Consider the following 18221-nt stretch of genomic DNA (forward strand, 5'->3'; position numbering starts at 1 on the left):
CTGCCAATGGTCCCAGCTATTCGGGAGGCCAAGATGAGCCCAAGAGGGAAGCTGAGGCTACTTTAGTGAGCCGTGATCAAGCCACTGCACTCCTGACTGGGTGACAGAGTGAGATCTTGTCTTTAAAAAAAAAAAAAAAAATTAAAAAATACAAATAAACAGAAAAGAAAGATCTTATAGTGGCCAGATGTGGTGACTCACACCTGTAATCCCAGCACTTTGGGAGGCCGAGGCGGCTGGATCATCGGAGGTCAGGAGTTTGAGACCAGCCTGGCCAACATGGTGAAACCCCGTCTCTACTAAAATACAAAAATTAGCTGGGCTTGGTGGCGGGCATCTGTAATCCTAGCTACTCAGGAGGCTGAGGCAGGAGAATTGCTTGAACCTGGGAGGTTGTAGTGAGCTGAGATAGTGCCACTGTACTCCAGCCTGGGTGACAGAGTGAGACTCTGTTTCAAAAAAAAAAAAAAGAAAATAGCAAGTATTCAGGAGTAGAACTACTTCCTGAATATGATGTTTTCCATCTTACATTTGTTTCTACTCTTGTTTTTTGGGGAAGGATTAATGTGCTTCTGTGTGTTATGGTGAGTGGTATGGTGTATATGTATCTGTGTGAGAAAGATTTTTTAAAAGTGATACCCAATGTGCCTACCATTTAGATTTGCTTATATAATTAATACCAGATGTCACCAACTGCATTTCAACAAATTTTGAGAAAGTGGAATGCTTTACTATCCTTCGTTGGTGGCAAAAAGGGGTTATTTTGTTTCTAGACAGACAGAGTGACACTGGGTTGCCTGGAGCAGGGGAGCTCCTCTGAGATAGGGCCTCTGTTCATAGGTGACTGTATTGCTCCCTTTGGCATATCTTGTCTCAGCCCTGGCAGGGCAATGCTAGTGTACTGAAAGGAAGACTGTGGATGGATTTGAGGTCAGAGAGGCCTGCCCTCCCAATCCTCCTCTCTCTACTTACTATCTGTGTGACCTGGGAAATATCAAAACCTTTGTGAGCTTCAGTCCCTTCTATAAAATGGAGATGTTACTATTTGCTTCATCAAAGAGAGAATAAATGGCTAAAATTGCCTAATGAATAGTGTCTGCTCAATAAATATTCCTTGTCCCCTGTAATAAATAGCACATTGGAAATAACTTTTCATTGCATTAGCAAAATCTTAACCCGTGTGATGCCTTCACAAAACAGGACGTCACTTAATCCAGCTTCGTTTAATGAAACTGATGTTCAATTCTAATGGAAGGGAGGTGTCAGAAGATCTAAAATCTTGAATTTTCCTCCAAATTATCCTGACCTCTACTTAGTTCCCAGTCTTATGACTACCCAAAAAAACTTGTATCTGTCCTACAAATGTCCTACCTGGCAACACTGAGTTTAATGACTTTTAACTTGTGTTGGGGTAAAGTTATAATACAGAGTCTTAGAACCAAATGGCTTTCCTTGTTGAGTAACAATCTTTACCATCATTGGAGTCCTTGCTTATCCGTCTCCATTTTCTTCCTGTGGTTTTAACCCAGATATTCACACTGTATCCTCAAGGTTATGAATTGCACGATTATTCTCTAGTAGTCCCTTTTTCAGGTTTAGGATTCTTCTGTTCTGCATTTTCAGGATGTCTCCCGTGCTAAGCTAGCAGCTATAATTCCAGACCCAGTTGTAGCTCCTTCTATAGTGCCTGTTCTGAAAGATGAAGTGGATAGAAAACCAGAATACCCTAAACCAGACACTCAGCAGATGATTCCATTTCAGCCACGACATTTAGCACGTAAGCCATGACTTTAGATCCAGTACTGAGACCTCGGTTTGTTTGTTGATTTAAATCCAAAGTGTGGGGGTAAAGTGACATGGCCTCTCAATTGTGGGTTAATTATTAGACTTAGGGTCACTATGACAAGTGATTTAGCTTTAATCTTTGAAACAGATTAACTAAGAATGTCCTAAAAACAAAACTTCAATGATCCAGATTCCAGGAACCCATTTTGGCAGTAATACTTGGTTTTCAGAAATGCTGCTATGCCCAGGTGCAGTGGTTTACGCCTGTAATCCCAGCACTTTGGGAGGCCAAGGCAGGTGGATCAGCTGAGGTCAGGAGTTCAAGACCAGCCTGACCAACATGGTGAAACCCTGTCTTTACTAAAAATACAAAAATTTTCTGGGCACGGTGGCACACGCATGTAATCCCAGCTACTTGGGAGGCTGAGGCAGGAGAATCACTTGAACCCAGGAGGCGGAGGTTGCAGTGAGCCCAGATCTTGCTATTGCACTCCAGCCTGGGTAACAAGAGCGAAACTCTGTATCAAAAAAAAAAAAAAAGCTAAACAGCTTTTTACCTGAACAGCTGGAAACTTTCTTCACTGATACAATTTGGTTTCTTTACTTACTAATGGTTAGTAGCCTCTCTAGATTCTTTTTGAAGAAAGCCCTTCTGATTAAATATGCTGTTGAATAATTGACTTGAAAAAGGATTGCTAAACAAATGACTTGTGTAACTCAGAAACAGTCTTTGACAAAAACTGACTTTAGTTCAGTCCCCAATTGTCTTATACAAAGTCACTTGTCTACTTCTCTGCCTCGCAGTGGCCATGGCATTGAGACTGCTCTGTCTCACCCACTTTGGTTTGGTAAAGCCCTAAAAGTATTTTCAGTGTCCAGAACAAAGCAGCATAGACATGGAAGATCTTTATGTGCAAGTCACTTGATTTTAGCTCTGTGTAGAAATTCTTCCATCCCACTTGATTCATACTTTTCTTTTTCTCACAGCTCCAGGCTTACACCCTGTACCTGGTGGAGTGTTCCCAGTCCCTCCTGCAGCTGTTGTTTTAATGAAACTTCTCCCTCCTCCTATCTGTTTCCAGGTTTGTTCACTTATTTTCACGGTAGATACTGGCTCTGTGGGTTACAGTAATTGTGTATAAAGTTACTGCTATTTTAACTTGTCAGATTACTGGGATTAAAATTTATTCATGTCAAAATAGGGTCCTTTCGTACAAGTGGATGAACTGATGGAAATTTTCCGAAGATGCAAGATACCAAATAGTAAGTAACAGAAAATCCATTTCAGAGTGTCATTCCACATTGTTGTCTCATAAGCCATAGAGATTATTATTCTCTGCCACTGAAGTTTTTGAAACCAGCCAGCCAATTTGAAGTACAGTGAAACCCAGGAGTTACCCAAACCCTCTTTGGCAGAGAGAGGCTTATTCATACTGAATTCCACTAAGTAAAATGTCATAAAAGTTTATCTTTTCTATTCATGTGAACATGTACTTTGGCTTATTAAAATTATTAGTTTTAACAGCAGCTTTTGTCTTTTTCTTTCATTATTTAGTATCAGTAGTACTATCCCATGTTTTGCTAAATTAGTAGGCTATGAAATGAACTATAAAGTGTCCACAGTTGAACATACATACCCTTTCATAGTGGAATATGTTTTTACGTTTTGTTGTTTTAACAGCTGTTGAGGAAGCTGTGAGGATCATTACTGGTGGGGCCCCAGAGCTAGCTGTAGAAGGCAACGGCCCTGTGGAAAGTAATGCAGTACTCACCAAGGCCGTCAAAAGGCCCAACGAGGATTCAGATGAAGATGAAGAAAAGGGAGCCGTTGTCCCCCCTGTTCATGACATTTACAGAGCACGGCAGCAGAAACGGATTCGGTAGGGCTTAAACGCCTCTGCAGAAAACTCCTGTCCAGGATTCCTTTTGCCTCAAGTCGTATGTTTAAAAGAGACAACGCTTTGTTACAAGGTTCTTGGAAACAAAGTTGTATTGTCACTGGTGCCTCTATCATATGGTTCTTGAGAAAAACAAACCAACCTGTGTGAATTTTAGAATATGGAACAGACCTATGCTCTAAGCAAAATTAGGTTTTCAAAAATGTGAGAACAATACAAAATGGCAGAACCACATTTTGTTCCCTCTTCAAGGGTGTCTTGTATGTGCCGCTTGAAGATTTGTGAGTTTTTCAACAGTTTTATTTTAAAAACTGGATGGCTTATGATTGTAAAGCATTTTATCACATTTTCTGAAAACAATTGTTCTTGGTTTGCTTATGTAGAGTCCTGCCTTATTGTTTGTTTTTATTTATGGCAGAATGTATGAAATCCGTTTTGTAGTTTGAAATTTTAAAAGTCCTTTGAAAAATAAAAGGATTCAGAAACATCATGCTTCCTCTGCTCCTTTCAGATTTTATTTACAATAACTACTTATTTTATGTTATTTATCCAATACCATTTAAAAATAAATGTCAGTACAAGGAAAAGTCATCTTGTATTTACTAAATATATTAATCACATACTCTTTCCTGGTCTTTTTTGGTGCTAACTAAAAACATTTTTTTTTGTTTTTTTGAGATGGAGTCTTGCTCTGTTGCCCAGGCTGGAGTGCAATGGCCGGTTCTCAGCTCACTGCAAGCTCCGCCTCCCGGGTTTACGCCGTTCTCCTGCCTCAGCCTCCCGAGTAGCTGGGACTACAGGCGCCCGCCACCTTGCCTGGCTAGTTTTTTTGTATTTTTTTAGTAGAGACGGGGTTTCACCTTGTTAGCCAGGATGGTCTCGATCTCCTGACCTCGTGATCCACCTTAGCCTCTACCATTTTAGAAATCCTCAAATATGAATGCATTTGCTCCCCAGTAAATCTGAGGCAGATTAAGATCCTGTTAATACTTTTGTCTCTCTTGAAAGCAACCTAAGTGTGGAAATTCCTTTAACCACCTGCTGTCTTGTTCTCACACAGAGTGTCCCTTATCTGAATATACTTGGGACCAGAAGTGTTCAGGATTTTGGATTTGTTTAGATTTCAGAATATTTGCATCCTACTTACCAGTTCACCATCCCTAATCCAAAAGTCCAAATTCCAAAAAACTCCACTAAGCATTTTCTTTGTGCATCATGTTGACACCCAAAAGGTTTTGGATTTTGGAACACTTTGGATTTCAGATTAGGGATACTGAACTTGAATATTTTCACACGTGGCCAGTTCTCAAGAACCTTTTTTTTTCCCATGAGCTAAACATAGATAACATTAAGGAAAATGACATCTATTTAACTAAATTCTAATTACAGTGAGCAAAAACTTGTCATGCAAATTAAGTCCAAAGAAATAGACTGTGCTCTTTGGTAACATTACCTCCTCTTCTCTTTACGTGTTAAAAACTAAAAAGCAGGAAGGAAACAAAAAGGAGGGGAGGACAAGTATTATGGTTATAAAGAAATGATCTTACATATTAGAAACAATTTAGACAGTTTAGAATTTGAATTCAGATGTGATTAAATAATCTGACATTTAGGCCGGGCGTGGTGGCTCAAGCCTGTAATCCCAGCACTTTGGGAGGCCGAGGCGGGCGGATCACAAGGTCAGGAGATCGAGACCACAGTGAAACCCCGTCTCTACTAAAAATACAAAAAATTAGCCGGGTGCGGTGGCGGGCGCCTGTAGTCCTAGCTACTCAGGAGGCTGAGGCAGGAGAATGGCGTGAACCCAGGAGGCGGAGCTTGCAGTGAGCCGAGATCGCGCCACTGCACTCCAGCCTGGGCAACAGCGTGAGACTCCGTCTCAAAAAAAAAAAAAAAAAAAAAATAATCTGACATTTAAAATCAGCTTCAAATGGCCCACAAAAGCCTTACTTGTAAAAGAAAAGTTATCCTGAATCATTTTCTCATATAAATTTATATGTAGCAAGGTTATATAAATTGGTCAAAAGTGTGTTTAGTTTCCAGTATTTTCCCATTAAAGCTAAAATCGCCTCTCAAAACAAAGTCAGCTGCCTCTAATTCAGACTTTCTTACCCTTTCAAGTATCACTTTCAAGTTGTGAGTTTTTAAAAAATATCACAGTTACCATCAAAACTTAAGACACAAGTAGGCCAGGTGCGGTGGCTCACGCCTGTAAATCCCAGCACTTTGGAAGGCCGAGGCGGGCAGATTATTTGAGGCCAGGAGTTCAAGATCAGCCTGGCCAACATAGTGAAACCCTGTCTCTACTAAAAATACCAAAAAAAATTAGCTGGGCATGGTAGCACAAGCCTGTAAATCCAGCTACTTGGGAGGCGAAGGCGTAAGAATTGCTTGAACCTGTGAGGCAGAGGTTGCAGTGAGCCGAGAGAGCACCACTGCACTCCAGCCTGGGTGACAGAGCGGGACTCTCAAAAAAAAAAAAAAAAAAAAAAAAAAAAGACACAAGTAGTACCATATGGCATAGACTTTAAAATACAGAGGTGTAGGCTGGGCACGGTGGCTTGTGCCTGTAATCCCAGCATTTTGGGAGGCTGAAGATTACTTGAGGCCAGGAGTTCGAGGCCAGCTGGCCAACATAGTGAAACCCCGTCTCTACTAAAAATACCAAAAAAAAAAAAAAAAAAGTTAGCTGGACATGGTAGCACAAGCCTGTAGCCCCAGCTACTCTGGAGGCTGTGGTGGGAGGATCACCTGAGCCCAGGAGGCCAAGGCTGCAGTGAACCATGATCGCACTACTGTACTCCAGCCTGGGCGACAGAGTGAGACCCTGTTTCAAAAATAAAATATAGAGGTGTAGACTTGTTCCTGAAGTGCCATTTTTGGTGGTTAGTGTCATGGGTGAGCAGCGACTATCTGGGGCTGATGGTGTGGGGGTAAGAAGAAATTTACCAAGACGATTGTAGGTAGAGAAAGGTAGATTAGAGAAGGTATGAAGATGCACTGCAAGGCTGGAACAGGCAGAGATGGGGCTTGTCTGCAAAGAGACAAAGGCTTGCTGGGGATTTTATAGGATGGTGCTATGTGCTGAAGAGGGTTTTATGTACTACTGAGAATGCCAAGGTTGCAGTGAGCTAACTTGAAGGTGTCTGGTGATAAGCTGGGTGCAGTACGGCTACATGTCCTGGACCATGAAGAAAGGCAGACTCATAATTTATCTGCTTCTCCCTGTTCCTAGCAGCCTGACTCCCTTTCCCTAATTAGGACTCCACAGTTAGTGTTTTGAAGAAGACAAACAGGCCGGGCGAGGTGGCTCATGCCTATAATCACAGCTCTTTGGGAGGCTGAGGTAGGCGGATCACCTGAGGTCAGGCGTTCGAGACCAGCCTGACCAACATGGTGAAACCCCGTCTCTACTAAAAATACAAAATTAGCTGGGCATGGTGGCACATGCCTACAATCCCAGCTACTTGGGAGACTGAGGCAGGAGAATTGCTTGAACCTGGGAAGCAGATGTTGTAGTGAGCCAAGATCATACCATTGCACTCTAGCCTGGGCATCAAGAGCGAAACTCAAATTCCGTCTCAAAAAAAAAAAAAAAAAAAGACAAAACAGTTTCAAATACTTGTAAGTAAGTGATCTGCAAAAGTGTTCCCATAAACAATAAAACAAAGCCACGCAAACATGCATGAAAAAACGTTTTTTAGCGCGTGTGTGCACACACACACACACACACTTGGTGAAAAGTGTCTTTAATCACCTATCAGTCCATTCTGACAATGCTATAAAGAAATACCTGTGACTGGGTAATTTTTAAAGAAAAGAGGCTTAACTGGCTCATGGTTCTGTAGGCTGTACAGATAGAATAGTGGCATTTGCTTCTGGGGAAGCCTCAGAAAATGTATAATCATGGCAGAAGATGAAGGAGAAGAGGGACGTTTTATATGGCCAGAGCAGGATGAAGAAAGGAGGGAGGGAGGTGCCACACACTTTTAAACAACCAGATTTCACGAGAACTCACTATCAGAAGAACAGCACCGAGGGGATGGTGCTAACCCATTCATGGGAACTTCGCCCCCCTCCCCCGACCAATCACCTCCCACCAAGCCCCACCACCAACACTGGGGATTACAATTTGACATGAGATTTGGTGGGGACACAGATTCAAACTGTACCAATTATTGTTAAGGCTACTATGTATATTATAACTGTTCCTATTGCATTTATTTATAAGATTTTTTACCCTAGAAATGATCAGCTCTTTGAGCATAAAAAGGATTCTCATTAGAAGAAAACATTTTTGAATGCTCTAACTGCTACAGATATGTATGAATTTTTAGTTTTTAAGGTGATTCTGCCTGATATTTGATCATTCCTTTTGTTAAACAGTTCAACAAGCAGCATGTTAGACATGTGAACTTACCTTTGGAAATCTAATGTGCAGACTCATGGGATAGTCAGTCCTACAGTTCCAAGGACTCATATCAGTATTGCTGGACCCAAAGAATTTGCCAAAAGATATCCATCTTTTTCCTGTTTATAAAAGCAATGACAGCATCTCCTCAAGATTCTAGAACTAGACAAAAGTTTCAAGGACTGTATGTATGTCCTTCCTAAACAAAAATTAGTCAACTCTGGCCTTTACCACTAAACTTCAAACAAGAGGTTGCACCTATGTGGCCACAGTAAAAGGTTAATAGAAACTACTAGTAAACTTTCTGAACAATCAAATTGTACCAATGAAAAAGAATGAAAAAAACACCATTTTTGTTAGTATATTGACCTTGGTCAATAATTATGAATTTATTTGATATTATAACCCAGTATTGGCCTATAGTTAATAAATAAATGTTGAGTTCAATTTTATTAAACCATAGTCATCATGTTCATAAATTCTGCTTTTTTTTTTTTTTAACATAGTAGTTCTTTGACTATGACAATGAGCAAGAGAACTTATGTTTTACGTAATAAAAATTTCAGCCAGGCACGGAAGGCGAGCAGATCGCCTAAGGTCAGGAGTTCAAGACCAGCCTGGGCAGCATGGTGAAATCCTCTCTCTACTAAAAATACAAAAATTAGCTGGGCGTGGTGGCACACGCCTGCGATCCCAGCCACTCAGGGAGGCTGAGGCAGGAGAATTACTTGAGCTTGGGAGCCAAGATTGTCCCACTGCACTCCAGCCCGGACAACAGAATGAGACTCCATCTCAAAAACAATCAAAACAAAAGAAAATACAAATTTTCAGAAGTCTTTTTGTTTTGAGACATGATCATAGCATAATCCTCCCACCTCAGCCTCCCAAGTAGCTGGGACCACAGGCATAAACCACCATCCACCATGCCCAGTTACTTTTTAAAATTTTATGTAGAAACAGGATCTCCCTGTATTGTCCAGGCTGGTCTTGAACTCCTGGGCTCAAGCAGTCCTCCCACGACAGCCTCCCAAAGTGCTGGGATTAGCCACCATGTGCAGCCCTTCTTCATTTTTCTTTTTTTGAGATAGGGTCTCACTTTGTCACCCAGGCTGGAATGCAGTGGTGTGATCTTGGCTGAATGCAACCTCTGCCTCCTGCGCTCAAGCAATCTTCCCACCTCAGCCTACTGAGATGGGAGCACAGGTGTATGCCACCACGCCCGGCTAATTTTTGTACTTTTAATAGAGCCATGTTGCCCAGGCTGGTCTAGAGCTCCTGGCCTCAAATGATCTGCCTGCCTCAGCCTCCCAAAGTGCTAAGATTACAGGCGTGAGCCACCTCACCCGGCCCTTCTTGTTTTAAGCTAACTTTTAAGTCAAGAAAAGTGACACTCCATCGAACCAGGCCTATAGCTTAGTTCTGGTTCTTAAGTTTGGTAGGTAACAAATGTAAGTCAGGTGTGACAGAAACCCACATGAGGGACAGTTTTAAGTAGAATTATATCTATTTAGACTTAACACATATTTTGTAGAACTCTGGCTATTTCTGAAAGTACCAGTGAACATTTGATAGTTTAATAAACAGAGCTTACCTGGGCTTAAAGGTTATCCCCTTCCCCAGCCCTTGAAGTTGCTTTGAATACTATGACTAAAAAGACTTTCCATTAAAATAATTATATAATGCAAAATCCAATATAGATACACACTTGCAAATATCATTGTAGTTATTTATTTAGATTGTTTACAAATGAGACAGTGCCTTTAAATATGACTTCATAGACCATTATCCATTACCATTCATTCATCCACTCATTGGTTCATTCATGGATTCATTTAGTTCAAATAATACAGAGCTGGAGATGGGGAGAAATCACTGGGGTGGAGGTGGATGTCAGGAAGTAAGCAAACGTAAGACTGCAGCTCTAGTACAGAAGAGATGATGAACGTAAACAAGTGTTGGGAGAGGACAGGAAGAAAACCTTCCCTACAGGCCTGTAAAATGTGGTTGACAGAAGGGAGGTTGGGCACTAACAGTGGAATGTAACACCACAGCAGATGTGCGCCTACAGGTACGGGGTTAACATGTTCGCCTTTGTAGTTAAAAAAGAAAGGTATAGTCCTTTTCCACGTACAAAGCGTTCTAACATTCATTACCAAATGTAATCCTCACAGCAACAATGTGAATTAGGAGTGTTCCCAATTAACAATGAAAATACTGAGGCCTTGGGGAGAATGACTGGCTCAATGTTGTACAACCAGTAAGGCGGCGATAGAGGAAAAAAGACTAAAACCAGATATTTCTCTAATTCTTTGTGCACAATCCTGCTACCACAAAATGTTAGAATCGGAAGGGAGCTTAAAGACCAAGTCTAGTCTTTTCATTTTAAAGGAGTTGGGAATGGACCCTGATTTGCCCCAGCTGGTACATAACAGAGTGGAGATCGGGCCCTGGTTTCCTGACAGCTCCCAGTCTTTCCACTCTACCACCTGGCCTCAAAATGGAAAGAAACACAAATGTTCTACATATACATCAGAGCTCGCCAAAAGGTCACCGGAAATCAAACAGCAAACACCTATTCTCTTTGAAATTCACCAGCAAAGTTGGTGGCAGCAACATTTCCTCTATTCCCAGGAATCTTAAGGCTTTGGAGAAATGAGAATAAGCACCTCCACAAAAACACAACTGCTGAACAATCCATTTAGAATCTTGGCCAGTATGTGCATACTATAGGCCTATTAAGTCAAACTTATTAATAGCTTTTCTTCACAGAGAAAAAAATTCATATATATCTACCGACTGCATTTGATCAGTAAGATATCATGTTAGTGTGCTTCTTACCTGAAGTACATTTATGGCTGAGTCATATTGTGACATAAATAATCACATTTTGTAGCTTGCTTTAGACGGAATGAGATTTTTTTTTTTTTTTTTTTTGAGACGGAGTCTCACTCTGTCACCCAGGCTGGAGTGCAATGGTGCAATCTCGGCTCATTGCAAGCTCCACCTCCAGGGTTCAAGTGATTCTCCTGCCTCAGCCTCCCGAGTAGCTGGGATTACAGGCACGTGCCACCACACCCGGCTAATTCTTGTATTTTTAATAGAGAAGGGTTTTGCCATGTTGGTCAGGCTGGTTTCAAACTCCTGACCTCAGGTGATCGCCCGCTTCAGCCTCCCAAAGTGCTGGGATTACAAGTGTGAGCCACCGTGCCCGGCCGGAATGAGATTTTTAAAAACACCAGGACTGAGAATCCATCCACCCAACCAAGAGCCAACAAAGTAGCAGTTACTGCTCTAAACATTCATTCATCCATGAGACTACTGAAGAAATCCAAGAGGCTTGGTGATACTGACCTCACTCTCAGTTCTATCCACAAGTAGTAAAGTACTACTGCCAAATACACTTAGCAATTTCAGGAAGAGACACTTGTCTCCACAACCTGTTACTGAATGCAGCATATAGAATCCATTCGATTCTGAAGGACAACACACTCCAAAGGATGTTTCATTTTGGAAGGAGAGCTGTAGGGGACGGTAGAGGGGATGCTTAGCAATGCTTCCTGAGTGACTAAATGAACGAAGCGGATCTCCCTGGCCCTTAGTAATAATCCTATGAGATTCCAGGAAGAAAATTAGCTTACTTATCTTCATAGAGCAACAACAAAATGATTCAATATGAATATTGTGGTTCTGAAGTTTGCTTCCTTCATTCTTGACTTTTGCCCAGTTGCAGAATTCCACCAGTGGACACTGAGGTAGTGGGGGGCCAAGAGAATCTGTGAAGTCAGTTATTCATGCCTCAAGATTTCAAACTGTACAAATGGAACTCTGGCAATGTAAGAACTCAGGAGGGGAAAAATACCTTGCAAGAATCTACTCTTAAAAAAGAAGAGTTTTTGAGATTTGGGAAGGATGACTGCAGGAAGTGGTGATCAGCGCTGTGCAGTTGGGGGTAAGCTCCTCTCCTTCAGTCTTGGAGCGGGACAAAAAGGCCCCAGACACTCTGAGGCTGAGGCTTCTCAGCCCAGGAACCCAGGATCATACAACCGCCAGGCACAGTGGCCACAGAGCAGCCTCCACCTCAAGGGAACAATTCCAGACATGACCTCATTGAATACACCATGGAAGATGTTATCTTCTTTAAAAGTACCCTCACGGCCGGGCGCGGTGGCTCACGCCTGTAAACCCAGCACTTTGGGAGGCCGAGGCGGGTGGATCACGAGGTCAGGAGATTGAGACCATCCTGACTAACACAGTGAAACCCCGTCTCTACTAAAAATACAAAAAAATCAGCCAGGCATGGTGCCAGGCGCCTGTGGTCCCAGCTACTCAGGAGGCTGAGGCAGGAGAATGGCGTGAACCCAGGAGGCGGAGGTTGCAGTGAGCCGAGATGGTGCCACTGCACTCCTGCCTGGGTGACAGAGCCAGACTCCATCTCAAAAAAAAAAAAAAAAAAAGTACCCTTACAAGGAAAAAGGCAGGCAACTGCCATCCCCCAGCCACGCGTGCCCAGGAACTCTCAGGCAGGAACTTGGTTGTATTATCCTGCCTCAGAGACAAACTCATCTATTGTAGGCCTGGCCTGGATTGCTGCCTCTGAAAACCAGGAAAGGTCGGTAGAATATCAACCAAGACATGGAATTTCCAGGGAGGTCTCATTTCAAAATGTCATCAACAAGAACCACATGGACCTCTATGAGAGGGATGATTAAACTGGCCTGAGTTTGAATGAAAGGATAATGTGTGCCCAACCTGTAACTAACACAAAGGAGGTAAAGTGGCACAGGGTCTTGTATGAGCAACAGCCATTTCCTGATAACTGTGTGGACCGGCGGTTCCTGGAAGAGTTCCGGAAAAACATCCATGCTTGGAAATACCAGTATTAGGCTGTGGTATTTGAGTCCAGTGTGTTGATCCTGCAGCTGTGCAGTATTTGTGTGTTTCTGGTTATCTGGTGGTATATGGATGAGGGTCTTCTGGCCCCCCACTGGCTTGTTGGGACTGTCCTGGCTTCTTCACTGATCGGGTATATTTTGTTTGAGCTCACTGATGGAAGTGAAGGGCAGAAGAGTGGGTGGATCCGGTGGGCTGACCTGAAAAGTGCCCTAGTCTTCATTACTTTCACTTATGGCTTTTCACCAGTGCTAAGACCCTGCCAGAGTCTGTCAGCACTGACACCATCTAGGCCATGTTGCTCTTCACGCTGTTAGGCCACCTCATCTCTTTTACCTATGGTGCCAATGATGCTTTTGTATCCATTGTATCCAGTAACTATCCTTGAACACGGCCATCTTGGCTTCTGGAGGCTTGGCTTCACGCCTTCCCCAGTCCCTGCATGTCTCCATCATGGTAACACTTGCCATCCAGATTTTTGTCCTGTGGCTCATGTTACAGGAGAAACTAAAGGCATGGACTCCCAAGGGCTATGTAGTGGTTACACTGCTTTTTGCCTTTTTGGCCTTGGAAGAGCTGTGGGAGCCATACTCTTTGCCCTTCTATTGACTTCTATCTCATGTCTCTGTTCATTTTACCTCATTCGCCTGCAGCTTTTTAAAGAAAACATTCACGGGCCTTGGGATGAAGCTGAAATCAAGGAAGACTTGTCCAGGTTCCTCAGCTAAATTAGGGACATTCTGATAGACTAGCCTCGTAACTAGTATAAAACTTAAAGACAGGCCAAGTGCGGTGGCTCATGCCTGTAATCCCAACACTCTGGGAGGCCCGAGGCGGATGGATCACGAGGTCAAGAGTTTGAGACCAGCCTGGCCAACATGGTGAAACCCCGTCTCTACTAAGAATCCAAAAATTAGCCAGGCGTGGTGGTACGTGCCTGTAATCCCAACTACTTAGGAGTCTGAGGTAGGAGAATCGCTTTAACCCGGGAGTCGGAGTTCGCAGTAAGCTGAGATCGCACCACGGCACTCCAGCCTGGGTGACAGAGCAAGACTCCATCTCGAAAAAAAAAAAAAAAAAAAAAAAACTTGAACATAGAGTTCCATTCTGGATGCAGCATGTCATTGTGGTAAGAGAACAGAGATTAAAACAAAACAACAAAATGAACCAAAGGCTTGGGTGGTGAGGGTACTTATCCTTTCTGTAATTCTGTGGATGAAAAAGCTTTCTGGGGCCCTCTTGAATCATTTGCTGTAACAAATGAAGTGATATGTTTTCTATTAAAAAAAAACACACCTTCAAACAAACAAAAAATAATAAATATTAATAAAAGTACCCTCACAAAATGCGGCCAGTCTGCCAGATTACAGAGACCCAGATTCTCCAGTCTCCTGTCTGGGACCCAAAAAGATACATCTGGCTCTACGTTTATTGTTGAGGAGAGACAGGGTCTGGCTCTGTCACCCAGGCTGGAGCACAGTGGCACGATCATAGTTCACTGCATCCTTGAACTCCTGGGTGCAAGCGATCCTTTTGCCTCAGCCTCAGCTTGTAGCTGGGAGTACAAATGTGTGCCACCATGCCAGGCTAATTTTTTTTTGTATTTTTTGTAGAGATGTGATCTCACTATGTTGCCCAGGCTGGACTTGAAATCCTGCGTTCAGGTGATCCTCCTGCTGTGGCATCCCAAAGTACTGGGATTATAGTGTAAGCCACCATGCCCAGCTCTGTTTTTTGTTTTGTTTTTTGTTTTAATTTATCACATCATTATAGATTAGAACCAACATCAGCTCTGATCTGCATACATGTAATTTCTACCTGAGTTTCTACAGCCAGATCCAAGCCCTTGTATAAACCCTGGGACCATCAGCAATCTCAAAAATCCTGAAAGCAGAATGTATTCTGACTCTTCTGGGTCTGATACCCTTCTCATGGAGTATCTGCTTTCCTCCCCATCAGTCCTACTGGAATACCTACCCAACTGCTTCTTCAAGTCTTCCTTGAAAACACAAAATCACTGCATTTCCTTACAAAGAAGGATCAGAGAAAACAGCTGCTTGCAGTAAAATGTAGTCCTTCCCCCTGGTTGTGTAGGAACGACTGCTAGCCTTCCTGGAGTCTTTCTGAAATGGCTTCCAAGTTTCTTTTCTTTTCTTTTTTTTTTTTTTTAAGACAAAGTCTCACTCTTGCCCAGGCTGGAATGTAGTGGTGCGATCTCAGCTCACTGCAGCCTCTGCCTCCCGAGTTCAAGCGATTCTCCTGCCTCAGCCTCCCAAGTAGCTGGGATTACAGGTGCGTGCCACCACACCCAGCTAATTTTTGTATTTTTAGTAGAGATGGGGCTTCACCATGTTGCCCAGGCTGGTCTCAAACTCCTGACCTCAGATGATCTGCTTGCCTCGGCCTCCCAAAGTGCTGGGATTATAGGCATGAGCCACCACGCCCGGCCAGCTTCTAAGTTTCTCTTAGCTTCCTGTCCAGAAGGCTTTAGGTGCCGATATTACTTGCTTTTCTGGCAGTTGGAGGTCATTCCAGTTTCATGGCTCTGCTTCTAATATAATGTCCCTGTCTAAAATGCACACATGCACGTGTACACTTAAAAAAAAAAAACAACAAAAACAGAACAGATCATCTATGCGACCCAAATCACTCACACTCAGAGGACATGTCAGGAATTCTGGTCACTGAAGTTCCTCGAAAAATAATGCTCAAACACCAGGGATTTTCTATGACTTCCTTATTTAGGAGATTCGTGAACTCAAGCTATTTTATCTGAAAACAGTTAAATCTAATTCCAGAATTTAATTCAATCAACACATCTGCGTATTGTCTCAGAGTCAATTTTTCAGTAAGAATTCCAGACATTTCTCTTCCTTTACATTACAGTAAAGTATTTTTCAAAACATTTCCTCCTTGATTTTCAAGGCTTAAAAGTCAAATAATTTCCTTTCACTAGATCTCATAAGTCATAACTGCTCTCAGCTAGATGCAGGAGTAATTTTGTATAAAAGAACAAGCTTTTTAAAGTCCAATAACTCTGTATCTTTGGGGGACGGTTAAAAGAAAGAATGTTTAAATATTTTTTAAAAAAGTAAAAAAGAAAAAAGAGAGAGAGACAAATAACTCTCCTCTAGAAAAAAGGGCCTGGGAGCCCTGGCTAGGCCAGGCAGGGAGGAAGCAATAAATAGGGGGAGAAAAATGGCAATAAGACGTTATGTAGCCCTTCTAACAAAACTACCCGGAGGGAGGGGTGAGGGACGAGGCTGTCTGAGGGAGGGCAGGAGGTGAGGCCATGGCTTGGTCTCTTTTGCGCTTGGATGGCTGTCAGCTCAGCATGGGGCATCTGAAAGAACTACCCAGATTGCAGAAGAGCCTCCTTAGAAGGACATGATGGGGGAGGAGTGGAGACACAGCCGAGTGTTACCTATAAAACTCGAGAACAAAAAGCTTCTTTGATTTGTAAACTTGCACTCATAAATACAATCTCTCAAAATAGAATTCACTGGATTTTTCAACAAGTCTTTTCAACAGTGATACACAATATTCTTCCCTTTGGAATCGGTGCTGTTAAATAGACATGTACTATATAGCCATTTTCCAATGCAACATTAGAGTTGAGAACAGGTATTCTGCGGCTAGTGAGTAATACTGCTGCTGTAGGGTGCATACACGTTAGGATCGGACGAGGATCTTACTGAGGATTGCATCATAGTAGGGACAGAAGACCATCTTGTTATAGTTGACCAGGCGAGCAAATTTAATAGCAACTTCCTCCAGCTCTCTCTGAACTGGACTGAGTCCCCCAGGGACTGTGGGCAATGGCTTCTGATGACCCGAGGCAAGGTAGGTTTCTAAGAAGGTCAGGATTCGAGATTCTGTGACAAAAAAGAAAGTGGTCAGTTGTTTCTTGTCCTTCACTTTACAAACCCGACAGTGCCTCAGTTCTCAGCTTAACCATCACCTCTTAGGGGAAGTTGTCCCCGATCAATACTCCTAGACCAGATACCCACAACACCTTGCACGTCTGCACATTCATCCCATTTATAATGTTTTCTCTCCACTCTAGATGGTTAGTTTCATGAAGGTAGGAGCCATGCTCATCTTGTTCACCATGTCTCCTCAGCACTCAGCACAGTGCCCAGCATGAGACCCAGCTCCCAGGAGAAGCTCAAACACACTTGGAATGCAAGAATGAATCCATGAGTGGCCGGGTGCAGTGGCTCACGCCTGTAATGCCAGCACTTTGAGCACTTTGGGAGGTTGAGGTGGGTGGGTCACCTGAGGTCAAGAGTTCAAGACCAGCCTGGCCAATGTGGTGAAGCCCGGTCTCTACTAAAAATACAAAAATTAGCCAGGTGTGGTGGTGCGCACCTGTAGTCCCAGTTACTCGGGAGTCTGAGGCACGAGAATCACTTGAACCCAGGAGGTGGAGGTTGCAGTGAGCTGAGATCAGGCCACTGCACTCCAGCCTGGTGACAGAGCAAGACAATCACATAAAAAGGTGGAAAAATCAAGCAGGAATTACAGGTTCAAAATAGACCTTTTTCCTACTAAGCCTCCATGAAAGCAGCTCATGCTTCCTTCTCTGATGCCTGCATGGAAGTCGTGGGCATTTGTAAACTTGTCCTACTTGGAAGAATAATTTATGTTGATGCTTTCTTTTCTAGTCCATTCCCCTTCACAATGCTTTTGCACCCTTGTGTATCCTCATGAAAAAAGATTTGGCCGGGCGCGGTGGCTCAAGCCTGTAATCCCAGCACTTTGGGAGGCCGAGACGGGCGGATCACGAGGTCAGGAGATCGAGACCATCCTGGCTAACACCGTGAAACCCCGTCTCTACTAAAAATACAAAAAAAAAACTAGCCGGGCGAGGTGGCGGGCGCCTGTAGTCCCAGCTACTCCGGAGGCTGAGGCAGGAGAATGGCGTAAACCCGGGAGGCGGAGCTTGCAGTGAGCTGAGATCCGGCCACTGCACTCCAGCCCGGGCTACAGAGCAAGACTCCGTCTCAAAAAAAAAAAAAAAAAAAAAAAAAAAAAAAAAAAAAAAAAGAAAAAAGATTTGATCCAGTCACACTTCTTGCAGATTTTATCACAAAAACAATAGAGACATTTATATGGAATGGACTTTTTCAAGCTCTATGCCTTGCCTCCTGCCTGGGGAATCCTCTCAGGTGCAAATAACTTATACCCTCCTGAGTCTCACAACACAGACAGAAACTGCTGACAGGACAAGACAG

At 43.1% G+C, this 18221-nt stretch overlaps 2 protein-coding genes and 1 pseudogene across 6 annotated transcripts in view; 2 read left to right on the top strand and 1 right to left on the bottom strand.

Annotated features, from left to right (window-relative positions):
• The window catches only part of LOC105471524 (cleavage stimulation factor subunit 3), a 77675-nt gene extending 73502 nt beyond the window's left edge, over positions 1 to 4173 (top strand). Inside the window, exons 18-21 of the mRNA XM_011724019.2 lie at positions 1624 to 1777; positions 2773 to 2867; positions 2988 to 3048; positions 3467 to 4173. Coding sequence (XP_011722321.1) covers positions 1624 to 1777; positions 2773 to 2867; positions 2988 to 3048; positions 3467 to 3669 — 513 coding nt within the window. The 3' untranslated portion in view covers positions 3670 to 4173. The remainder of the gene's footprint in view (positions 1 to 1623; positions 1778 to 2772; positions 2868 to 2987; positions 3049 to 3466) is intronic.
• An 8657-nt stretch (positions 4174 to 12830) lies between these two features.
• Positions 12831 to 13712, top strand: LOC105471522 (phosphatidylinositol N-acetylglucosaminyltransferase subunit C-like; annotated as a pseudogene).
• Positions 13713 to 14960: 1248 nt separating this feature from the next.
• The window catches only part of LOC105471523 (t-complex 11 like 1), a 33442-nt gene continuing 30181 nt past the window's right edge, over positions 14961 to 18221 (bottom strand). For all 5 annotated transcript variants that reach the window (XM_011724016.3, XM_011724018.3, XM_011724017.3 and 2 more), the window contains one exon: positions 14961 to 16859. In XM_011724016.3, the coding sequence (XP_011722318.1) occupies positions 16657 to 16859 (203 nt within the window). In that variant the 3' untranslated portion in view covers positions 14961 to 16656. The remainder of the gene's footprint in view (positions 16860 to 18221) is intronic.

This window comes from Macaca nemestrina, chromosome 12, assembly GCF_043159975.1.
Source record: "Macaca nemestrina isolate mMacNem1 chromosome 12, mMacNem.hap1, whole genome shotgun sequence".
NCBI lineage: Eukaryota > Metazoa > Chordata > Mammalia > Primates > Cercopithecidae > Macaca > Macaca nemestrina.